Source organism: Buceros rhinoceros, unplaced genomic scaffold (assembly GCF_000710305.1).
Source record: "Buceros rhinoceros silvestris isolate BGI_N320 unplaced genomic scaffold, ASM71030v1 scaffold27227, whole genome shotgun sequence".
Taxonomy (NCBI): domain Eukaryota; kingdom Metazoa; phylum Chordata; class Aves; order Bucerotiformes; family Bucerotidae; genus Buceros; species Buceros rhinoceros.
Genome location: NW_010420891.1, coordinates 4,574 through 16,729, shown reverse-complemented (window position 1 = coordinate 16,729; position 12,156 = coordinate 4,574). Strand labels below are relative to the sequence as shown.

The 12,156-nt window shown below is 41.2% G+C and overlaps 1 protein-coding gene across 1 annotated transcript in view; it reads right to left on the bottom strand.

Moving 5' to 3' along the window:
- The window catches only part of GGNBP2 (gametogenetin binding protein 2), a gene marked incomplete at its 5' end in the record, with an annotated part of 18,401 nt that overhangs the window by 1,676 nt on the left and 4,569 nt on the right, over positions 1-12,156 (bottom strand). The window contains 9 exons of the mRNA XM_010139478.1: positions 312-463; positions 553-678; positions 857-1,007; positions 1,634-1,828; positions 3,286-3,460; positions 4,465-4,674; positions 6,323-6,436; positions 9,547-9,645; positions 10,574-10,827. Coding sequence (XP_010137780.1) covers positions 312-463; positions 553-678; positions 857-1,007; positions 1,634-1,828; positions 3,286-3,460; positions 4,465-4,674; positions 6,323-6,436; positions 9,547-9,645; positions 10,574-10,827 — 1,476 coding nt within the window. The remainder of the gene's footprint in view (positions 1-311; positions 464-552; positions 679-856; positions 1,008-1,633; positions 1,829-3,285; positions 3,461-4,464; positions 4,675-6,322; positions 6,437-9,546; positions 9,646-10,573; positions 10,828-12,156) is intronic.

Sequence of the window (12,156 nt, the reverse complement as noted above, 5' to 3'; positions counted from 1 at the left end):
AAGAGGATGAAGTTCAAAAGGAGAGTGAGGATCGATATTTTTAAGCATGCCTGGTGAGGGGGGTCAATTCACTGGGAGCGTGCTCCAGTGCACATGCTTAGGCACACAGGAGAGCAGAGACCCCTCCTGCCACAGCCAGTCCTTCCTCCTAGGAAGGACCTGCATTTCCAAACTTGGCTGGTGAGGTAACAGAAGATCCCCGTCACCCCACTGACAGCGTTAGGCACAATCGAAATTTTAAATACTTTTGTCACTGCTTTAGAGCGCGCGCGTTTCCCTGAGCGATTCCCTGGAATAGCTATGTTCCTTACATGTTCATTCTCACACTTCAAAGTTTTACTTTTCTTTTTCTTCTTTTTGTTTTTGCCTTTTGTGTTATTCTCTTCCGCATTAGCCCAACACTCCACACAGCTATCTCCATCCTCCTCTTTGTCGTCACAGCGATGGACGCAGGCATCATCTCCTGCAAAAGACAGGCAAACTCCTTCTCAATTTTTTCTCCACTCGGGTTTGGAGGATACTAAACCCACAGTATGCTCTTACCAAACCTACCGTTTTCATCATGGTTGCAAATGCCTTCGGTGCAGGCCACATCCGATCCCTCTCGAGATCCCGTCTCGCTGCCCTCCATGCTGGAGGAATAGCCACAATCGCTGCCATTGCAGTGCGGAGATAAACCTGAGGGGAAGGGAACAGTTATGGTCATCCAGAGCCGCTGCTGCATATCCTTTAGTTATGCCTCTAACAAGAAAGAGCTCTTCAAAGAAAAAAGGTTATTTCTAGAAATAGCTGAGCACTGTTTACCTAATAAATGGTACATGTTTTTAAAAGTGAAAAATAATGACATCTAACATACCTTTCTTGATTTTAGGAGAACCTAATAGGGTACCGCTGCTAGGACAGGTGCAAGAAGAGCTCTCGTTGGTAACGATTACTTCTACACAACTGTTGGCTTCTTCGCTGCTCCCACAGGCTTTGCAACTGCTTTCCGTGAAGTTGGAACTTTCCTTAAAACAGAAAGGGAAAATATTTGTGAGTTCTGAAAGTACCTCAGCCAGCAGCTGTCAAAAGGCTCCTCTTTCCACAAGAACAAACAGCTGACTGACTGCTAACAGCCACCGCATTGCTTGTAATTCCTCAGAACTACAAGACAACATAAAAAAAACCAACCACTTTCTGCACAACAATAGGACCTACAGTTACCCATTAAGCTCAGTCAAGGGATCCAGAACTGTAATCACACTCAGTCAGTTAAAGCTTCCTCCTCTCCAAACATTCTGTGGTAATTGTCTGCAACTAACATTTGAATTCCCATATTCTAAGTGAGCTTTAAGAAGTGATAGTTGATAAATATTCTCCCATAAGCTGACCCCCTGGATTTAGGGTTTTTTAAGAAATAACCCCCACCAAACCCAACCCCCCAAAATCTAGACATTCAGACAACAACTTTACAAAAGAAGCGTATGAATCTGAAAATTAAATTCCACTAGTGATCAAAAATGAGTTCCCCGAACTGAAATACAGTAGGAACCTCTCCAGGATTCTAACACAGACCAGTGAGCTGATGAAAGCAGCACTGACTCAGAAACCTGGTTGTTTAGCACCAGCAAAAGGCCAAGCCATCACTGCTCACCTTTGCTTGATTGATTTCCTTCTCTTCTGTTGCCTGCAAAGGAGGAGGGATCTCACACACACACTTATTTTTCCGCCTGTTCTTTCGTTTTTGGCGCTTCTTCTCCTGTTTAAGCTCTCGCACTCTTTCTTCTTCCGAGAACTCTTCACAGAGCTGTTCCAATCGACTAATACCCTGCACTTTTTCCACAGCCATCTGTTTATAAGAGGTTAGATCTATTTATAGATGTTAATACAATTCAAGCTTTTACATTTATAAAAAAGGAGGAAAAGAGCCAGTAAGTACTTCTTATAATGAAGTCACAGCAACACAACTACTGACTAGAGAAGAAAACCACCTATCCAGGTTTAGCCACTAAATTCAGATTGTTGGAGAACACATTTTCAGATCCATTTACATGGTCGATACTCTGATGATTTAACACAGCAGGACAAAAAAGCACATGACAACTACTGCTACAGAACTCCCGCAGCTCTTCGTCGAGGGTAACCAGTGACAAATCTGACTGGTTCTCTACGCAGTCCAATTTTGATGTGTAGATGTGTCTCAAAATAATAATTTCCTTAGCATTAAATTTAGAACAAGTTACCATAATGGCACATCTAGACACGACACATCCATGGCACATCTTGTAACTACAAGAACACAGTTAAACTAGTAAACTATTCTGGATCAATGCTCTACAGAGGTAAAAATAAAGCCATGGGTTTGGGAGGGGTTTTTTCCCAAATGACTCTGGGAACTCCTCAAGCCAAAATGAGACCCCAGCATCCCCACTCCCCTTCAGAAAGGGCCATACAAAGATATACCAGTTCTATACTGTAAAGTCGTAGCCAGCCTTGCACACCCGCGTAACTACCCGGGTTTGACAATGTCAATGGATTTTCAACACCATAGCTCACTGGATTAAAAAGACAAAACCTGACCAACAAGTCACCACATGCCCACTCCACTGTCACTTCCATGGCATTACATGTCTTTAAAGAAGATGACTTGTAAAAAACTCCAAGAATTACCTAGATTGGGGTTCCACTAGGACCCTTCCCAAACTGATTCTGTTCCTTGATGTTTTAGACATTTTCAGAGAGAACAGTCATCATAAATGGAAGATAAACGTAACAGGCAAGATCTCTGTCATACTGAAGAGGAAGTATACTATGGGCATACGTTAAAGGAACTGCATGGCGCTCTGTGTGACGTTCCACATCCCACAGGATGACAGAGTGTGCTTGGAACACCCTGAACACGAGAGTCTGCAGTTGCGTTTGCAGTTCAAAAGCAGCTCCTCCAGTTTTACTAACAAGTCAAATAGAACCTGTTGTAGCCAGAGCTACAACAAATGCAGTCAGGTAGAAAGACCTTTGCTGTGAATTGAAAACACCAAAGATCCAGCGCACTGTAACACGCGGCTTGGAAAGCAAAAGCAAGGCTCAGTCTTTTCCATTCCAGTCGACTCCACATCGGAATCCAACTCGGCTGTGCCATGCATTGGTATTGCGCAACCATTGCCTGCCGTGAGCAAGGGACCGAACGCAACACCCTTGCAGTTCCTTCCACCCAAAGTTAGCAGAAAGCAGAAAAATAATTCTAGTGAAACTGCACACAGTTACTATAGCAATTCAAATACAAGTTAGATAAAATCCAATTTTTACCTCAAAGCTTTTGCGTAAAGCATCAACACCCAGGTAAAAAAGCATCTGCCACGTTTGTTCCTCAGCCCGCAACTTCTGCCAGATTCGGTGTAATCTTTCATAAAGGTGAATACCCAGGCAGGTCAAAACCTCTTCTTGGGCTATGTCTATTGTCTTAGCATGCCTTTCTCTCCGTCTAAAGGAAAGGTTGAACCAAAGTGTAGAACAGTTAAAGCAGCTGGAAGTCTCCCAAGAGATCAAAGCACTTCAATGACGTATTTTCTTTATGTACAACTGAAGATTTGTTTGCACGAACAGCTTTTTAAATCGAGTTCTGCTGTGCCACATGCGGATGCAAAATAGAAAGGACCAGGCCAAAACCCTACATTCCTGTCACGTTAATCCGGGCACAGCACTGTTAAGCTGCGCTAATGCCTTCCCACCTGTGACTTCTGAGGGTGTTGCCCCATGCGTCTCTGCTTGCTCCTGCTAGGAGGGCTCAGCAGAGCTTCAGTACCAAAGAGGTGCAGCCATTCGTTTGTTTCCCACCATTTGCATTTAGTTCATAGAGCAAATATTTCAGCTTCCTAGAAATTAATGCGTCAGTAAGTGAAGCTGAACAAACACACAGCGAAGTTCAGACGTTACTTACCGTACAAAGTAAAAATATTTCAGTATTAATGTGTCTCTATCATCTGTTAATGAAAAAACATTATAAAAGGATTTACTCTCCTAATCAAGCAGTTATGACTGAGGTCTAAAGATTTGGGACTCAGAATTGTGTTTTTCACTGGAAAATTTTAAGACACTAAACCAGATTAATTTGCAATATACGAATGCAGCAAAACTGAATCAAACACTTGGCATCTGGTAAAACTGTCAAGCAGGGTTCCCTTTCTATTTCGCATGTTTTGAACACCTTGATGGAGAAGCAGGCAGCCCTAGTGAGAGCAAATGAACTAGAAGACGTTTGGCAATTTCTTTCAGACTTGCTTTCAGAGTTAAATTCACTTTCATGTCAAAGCACATATAAAACCGTCACTACTTGGAAGCACTAGCTTGCAAGTCTACTTCAATATGAATATTTACATCTAGAAGTTTATTATGCAGCAAGAAGGCAAAAATCACTTTTGCAAAATACATTCAAGAATAAAATAAAGAAGCAAAGCGCTAGATAGCCCACTCTAGCCAATTACATACTCATACCCTCCTGCGAACTCGGGTTCAGCCCGACCCAGTAGGTGTGCGATGAAATCTGTTTCACAGCATACGTGGATGTGGCGCTCGTGGGGACAGCAGCGCAGGCCCTCGTAGAGCGCGGCGCAGTAGCCCTTCTCTTTGCTGCAGTCGAGCTCACCGATAAGAATGTTGTATGCCCGAAGTACTTTATTTTTACAGTCAGTGCAAAACCTGCATCAAAACAGAACACAACAGAACTGAATTCTTATTCAAGCAGCAATTTAGACCCGCTTAGTCTAAGTTATACCGAGCTGTTTAATAGTGCATGCTATATTTAAACTAGGTCCCATAAGGTTTCTGTTACTCCAAAAGGTAAAACAGCAAGACTTTGGCCGTAAGCCACCCAAGTTTACTGTATGCATTATACCTCCTATCATATATTACAAGTCTGAATATCAACTTTTGTGCCTCAAGGCATTAATCAGGTGAACTGTTAATATGAAGAAACCCCTACATGGATATGAAAGTCCATATTCGTTCAGAGATTAGAAATCTAATAGTGAACAAACCGAGTCATAAGTACAAGCCAGGACAAAATTCCTCTCAAGTAACACCCCAAGTTACTTTATAGCGATTAAAGTATACTGCAGTAAGTGATAAGCAATCAGAAAAGTTTCCTCTGTTGGCTGCTGTGGAAGAGCAATGTTTCCACTACAAGCACCTTTAAACGTATTTTGAGTTATTAGATTACAGCGCAGATAGCCAAACAATGTACTTGAAAGCCAATGTATTCAATTTAAACATGTGACAGTTCAGGTAACTCATGTAAGAGTACAGTTATGAGGTCTGTTATAATTAAAATACAACCAAATTAAGCTCATTCTATTTTATAAGAGGAGTAATCTTCAGGAAGCTACAAAACCTCTTGCTGCATTCTTCTAAAAATGCAAGTCAGACAAGCTGCTCACATTTCAGCTCTCAGCTCTTCATTCCATCTCTGGATGGTGTTTTTCCCTTTCCTAGTTTGTCCAGTCACTTGACAACACTAAGTCAAACATATTTTGATGTTTGATAGAACTATGATAACTGGCTAGTTTCTGTGGTGAAAGGAAAGAAAACAGTAATATTATTGCAGGTTAGCATCAGGAACGCTGCCAACACCGTGTTTAATGTCACAGGAGATTAAAGTTATTTTGTTTCCAAAGTGTTATTTCCACGCCACCACCACCCCCGCACCCATCTGTGCCCCCACAGTTTATATCAAAACCTTGAGACTACTGCAAATTAAAACTTTTTAATCAGCTCGGTAGCTGCCGTACACATGCAACAATAATTTGGTGGGCTATTTTTCTCCCTGCAAAGAGACACCTAACAGCACTGGCACTGCTAAGGCATAAACAAGTGCTTTAAAACAGTGATTTATAAGTAACACCAAGCCTAAAATCTGCTTCTGATAGTTTAGTTCACAGTGTTTTGAAATTGCACATCCTCCCCAAAAGCCTAAAGGAAGGCATAGCCCCAACCAGAGCAGCCTACTTGCAAAAGAATGAAAGAATATGCAGTTTAAATACATCAAATTGTAGATTATAATTTAATCGTAACAAAAAAAAAAAAAAGAATTAAGAAAAGTAGCTATGACGACTTCTTTCCCCTGCCACAGCCCAGAACAATAGGTAAAACACAGAACATATCACCGCTGTAACAATGCGATCTGGTGAGGTTCTCCATCGGCATGAAGCTTAGATCTTCAGTTTTAAGGGTATCAGAAGAATCCTCTACACTTTTAAACGTGGCGTGAACTCTACATACATTTTGATTTACAAAAAAATGCAGCACGTATTCCTCAAAATGAAGGTGTGTCTTTGTTCTTTGAACATACCTGTGTTTTCGTAGATAGGTTTCTAATGTTTCTAAAAGACAACTAGAGTCAATTAAAACTACTTCATCCCTGCATTCCTGGGACATGAGCTCCCACACATCCATCCAACACCCCCTGCAAAAAAAATTGTAAGAAACAAAAGACTGTACATTATCCTGTTACGAGTTTAGAAAAGAAGCAAAATGAAGCACCGTTAGTTTACCTGACTGATCTCTGGGAAGGTCCATAGTGGAAAGCGATGCTACACTTCCTCTCCTTCTTCCTGCTGTCTTCACTATTTATCTTATCTGTACTTAATTTCTGTGAACTGAGTGTCATATTGCTTCCTTCACTGTCACGTAGTATTAAAACACATTTTTTAAACCTATACCTTATTTATAATGAATTAAGTTATTTTTCCTAAACAAATGCTAATGGAAATGCCTCCGTGTTGCTTAATTTACCTGGAATTCTGTTTAGGCCAAGTCTTAACTTCCAGCAAGGTTAGGGTCATACATGAGATACACATTTTTCTGTCCACATCTATAAACCCAGATTCATAATGACTTTTTAAAGTTACAGCTCAAAGCCAGTATTCATTTTTCAGAATATTGCCTTGAGTATAAACATATGCAGGTTTTAATACTCCTGGCAGATTAAATTTCCTATGACAACTTACTAACAAAAAAAACCCCAAAGAAAACACCATAACAAAAACCCCCAAACTTCCACACACCTACCACCATAGGAAACCATAAAACACCCTAAAATAAATTTCCAAAATTCGTTAAAACAACCCCAACCTTTACAGCACACATTTGGATATGCTGAAAGTACACTTACAGAGCAAAGAACGAACTTTAAATAGCAAGAGATGTTCACCTAGGGGCTTGTCTACACCTGACATTTCATCAGAACGGTCGTTTCTGTTTAAGCTCACGTATGGACACAAGAGAGGAGGGAAGCCGGGAAGAAGCGCACCTATTTAATAATTACCTCCTCGAGAGTAGTTGTGTGCGCTCTCACCTAGTTCGTCAGATCATGTGGTTTGCATTTAGGAGAGGTTAAATGCTCCTTAGCCCCAAATGGCACCGAGTAGCCATAAACCAGGCACATCGAAACTGAGGACATCAAGTAACTCCCAAGTGGGAGCAGCTCGTTATGTAATTGGCATAATTAAACACACAGTTACCATTCAAAGCCCTTTTCGTGCGTGCGAAATGCCTAACAGATGCAACTCATGTGAGGAAGTTTCTTGTAACAGTCAGGCAGGAGCTACGTTGAGAAGTAAAATTTGTTCTGTAAGACAATTCCATTATTTATTTGGATATGGATATTTGGATAAAATTTATTTGGAGAAATATCAGTGCTGATACACTCTGATCACTTCTGTAGCATAACAAATGGGTATCGACTGAGCAGGCGGAGTGCAAGCTGTGTTTCTTCAGCAAACTACTCTGATTACCCACAAGCTTTGTTATCAGACAAAGCCCAAAGCTTTACTTGCAATATATTAAAATTCTGCTCTTCCACATATGCCCTATTAACCCGCCAGCATTCAAAATACTAAAGGGAATTATTCCAGCATGAACTGAGGAAATCAAGGCAACATTTTCCTCTTTATTCGTTCAGTTTCAAAATTGTTCAGCCTTGCCAAAATGGTAAGTTCCACGACACGTGAACTTACACAGAAAAGATTAATCTTATGAAAAGCAAAGCAAAAACAAATTAACACTTTCATAATGCTTTGAATTTTCTTTATTAAAAAAAAATAATCCCTGTACCCCTATGATCTTTTGTTTGTGTAACATGAGATTGAAACTAATTATTTGAAAGGCCTGTAACCAAAATATAACAGGAGATAATGATTAGCTACCACTGTCCTCCAGCAGCAGAGATGAAAATCAAGTGTCGAATTCCACGTGCCTTGCATCTCAGGGGATGTGTCTAAACCCAAAGAGACTCAAGTCTGCATAGAAAAATACATGTCCTGTAACTGGAAACCACGGCCGCGCTTTCCCGGGTTGTATGCTTAACCAGAGCAGGACACAGCTGACTGAAAACGGTCCTGCACGCTCCAGCTAAGCACAGCAGTCTGATTTATTGGTCATTATATATTAAAAAAAAAAAATCTAAAAAACACCCCACAAACAAGAAAACTCCCTGAAATCCACAACAGATTTACAGGGAGTGTTTTTCTGATTAACGAGCTGGAATAAACCATTTCAACTTCAAGACACAGAGGCAAACACATATCCCTTTCACTAGTGCACTCAAAACACACCGTCACATTTTGAGAAAACGTGTTTACAGAGTTTTAGTTCTAACCTTGCAGCCCAACCACAAGAAAGCCCTTTATTAACAGCCGTGGAGGGCATTTTTAATAATCCCAAGCAAAACGCTGTATATTGGTTTAGCATGTACCCTTTCACCTTGGTGTGAGAAAAACTGCTGATGAATCATTTAATGCAGAGCACAAAAACCAGTTTGTCTCTCTAGAATATTGCTTATATCACAATGCAGGAGCCATCCATGCCCTGAGCAGCCTGTATTCCAAGTTACATCAGATGAGATATCAAAAGCACATCAGAGGGCACTGATTTGTAACGGCTGAGTTGCATTTTGCTACTGGTTTTGAAACTAAACTTATTTTTTTAATACAAAAAAACGAAACACAACACGCCACTACCAAGTAAAAGACCCAGAAGCCAAGAGGCAGAAATGGGACAGCCAGAACTGACAGTCAAGTTTGGGGAAACAGCTTATTTTATGTAGTAGCCTTAAACTTTATATGGAGTTATCACCAGCTGCCTCAGGGAGCTCTGCCCACGGGCAGAGGGACAACTCTCGCACAGAGAACAAGCACAGATCTTACGGAGGGCAGGCGACCTTACAGCACTGGTGCTGGTTAGTCAATAAAGTGAGAGCAAGGGCAGTGGGGTAAGTATTAAACGCCCTACTAGTAAGACTCTTACTGCACAAAAAAGGCTAACTACCTTCTTAAGAAAACCCGTGGAGAAAGGCTCATCCCTATGACATGCACTGCCCGAAATTCCTGGGTGCCTCTGTTCCTCTCCCCCACAACTATCCGGGTCTCCTACAACCCAAATAGCTGGGAGATTACTACTCTACCAAACAGGTAACAGGGTAAGAATTGATCTCCACTCTTAAAAATAAGTTAGTATCAACAGTTTGGTTCTTTAACATGTTTTAGATGGAATTGTGCATGTTAAACACAAACTTACCCCAATGGTTTTGGTTTGTGTGTGTCCAGGGAGTGTAATTGACATCTTTTGTTTTTCTTACTTTTGGGAATTGCATCAATCATATCATTCAGTTTGGACCTAAGGAGAAAACGTAACTTAGTGTTCTGAAAATGCTGTTATCCAGAGAAATTTTAAAGGTACTGATTCAGCTCATGTATCAGAACCAGGCATGCTAATGAACATGAAATCCAAAACTTTCTTCCTCTTCCCCCTTTTTTACCTGTTAGGACATACAGTCCTGCAGCGCACAGGGAAAACACAGGCTAGATTTTCCAGACAAACCCTAGCAAGCAGGGTAAAGCCAACCCACATCTAAAAAGCTGTTGCGTAACTTCATAACAGACTTCAACCAACACCACCTGTTTCAGAAGAGTAGGGAACCACTGTGCAGGGAACCAGTTATCAAGCCACACTACCTCACCCCCCACATCTCAACATCCCCACCTCTGCACTAGCCTTTCCTACTTCTCACTGGCCACTAACTGGAGCAAGATGAAGAATGAGCTGAAGGCAAATGCACACTGTGGTGAGCAGTCACTGTTTGGTTTGCTGACAGCTGAGAAACAAATGGCTCTGAGTGAGGCTATTTATTGTGCCAGCCAAGCCCAGGAGGTTTCACTTTCTCAGTTAAAGAGTAGAAAATTTGAGAGGAGGGGGAGGTGTTAAATAATTATTTTATTTTTTATATGCAAAGTAGCGGAGCAAAAGAAACACTCTTCTTTCAGAGCTTATTTCAGATTGATGACTAAACATTTTAGTATTGTTATCTTTCAATAGCAATCATGGCCTGCAACTGACGGTATAAAAGATCTGCCCTTTTGGGTTTGTCTTTTCCCAGTTTAGGTAGTAACTAACTTAACACGTCTGTAAGGGACAAGTATATGTACTATCAGATTCAAACTTGCAACGATTTGGTACCAACAAGAGAGCTGCAAAGGCAAATGCCCAGAAGCTAGTTTTCCTTCTCCCCAGATAAGACTGATGTGAGCAGTTCTAAGCCACTTACCCATGCACATAAAACAGTGTATAAAGCTTCTTTGCATCAGTCATACAGCTTCGAGTGACAGAAAGAACCCCCTTTGGCCCTACTGTTAGGGGCTCAAGAGCTGGATTTCCAGACTCAACAAGCTGAGAAAAGAGACGTTCCACACTACGACGACAGCCAACACAAGGGACCAGCTGAGAAAGCGCACTCAAAACTTCACGCGATGTCACCATCATGGCAATATTTAGATCCTGCTGTTTAAGCATGCTATGTCTCTAAAAAAGAACAAGAAATGAAAAAATTAAAAAAAAAATAAAAACGTGTCTTAAACTATTGAAGATTTCTTTGCCTTCAACAGCATTTCCTTACCAAAACACACTTGTGGAAACTGCAGTGCTCAGAGTTTTGGGTCACTGTCTTACTGTAGACCACTTACAATACGGCACAAATGCACCCCGTAGTATCACAGGAGCAATTTTGCTTCAAGCCTTACAGTCTACCCTCAAGTTAATATTGCCCTCCTCTTGTCCGCTCCTCCTACCACTCAAACAGCAAATGCTGCTTCCGAACAATGGCGCAACTCCCCGTCCACATTAAGAAGCCCCTTCTCCACCTCACCACAGCTGTTTCAGTAAAGGATCTCACACACAACCTGCAAGTTTTCACCTCCTGCTCACACTCGTTTTATCTTTGGCACAAAGAAAGGCAATTCCTGGATGCTCACTGGCAGAAGTCTCATTTACAATAAACTTGCTCTGTTCAGACCAAGACAATTTAGCAATACTTTTCCCATCACAATTCTAATACCTGGAATTTAAAAAAGCACACGTTACTATTTAAGGTGGAACATTTCACTTCAGTAGTGAATATCCAACGTGCGCTAATAATAGAACGTTAAAGAGAACACCTTCTAGTATTTCTTGCGTCAATAAACAGTTTCAGGAGTTTCTCCCGGCTGCTCTGTCAAACACTTCCAGGCACACGTACACACCAAAAGCACATACCCTTCTATTTCTTCTTGTAACTGCTAAAGGACTGCCTTGGACTTCATCAGCACCGAGCTGCCACTAGCACAGCTACACAGAAGAAAGAGTCCCTTCCTCACACAGCAACCAATACATCTACACTCAGAACACTAGCACCGCCCAGACTTCAACAGCATCTGCAAAAGCTGAGCCCTGCCAGTGTATTAATGGTGACCACCCTTTTCCTCTGGTTACACAAGTACAGCTCTGTAACCAGAGTTGTAACTACACAGGGAATGCTTTGCCATGATAATACTTTCTGTATTATTGTCATATCACACCACTTAAAACACTCGTATTGTAGCAATGACTTGTCACAACTTCTGGGGAAAGCAAAAAGAGACTATACAAGATAGTGAAATTCATCAATCCCATGAAACACGCAAACACCTCCACTGAGAAGAGAAAATATTTTCAGCTCACTTTATGTAACACATTATGAAAAGCAAAGCTATTATCAGACACCATTTAAAGTTTGTGCTCCTAAAGGCAGGCACATTAAACAATCTGACAAACGATACCACTCTGCAATAATCCTCTTTCCTGTAATTAATAGTACTAGTCACACAACAGCAGGAA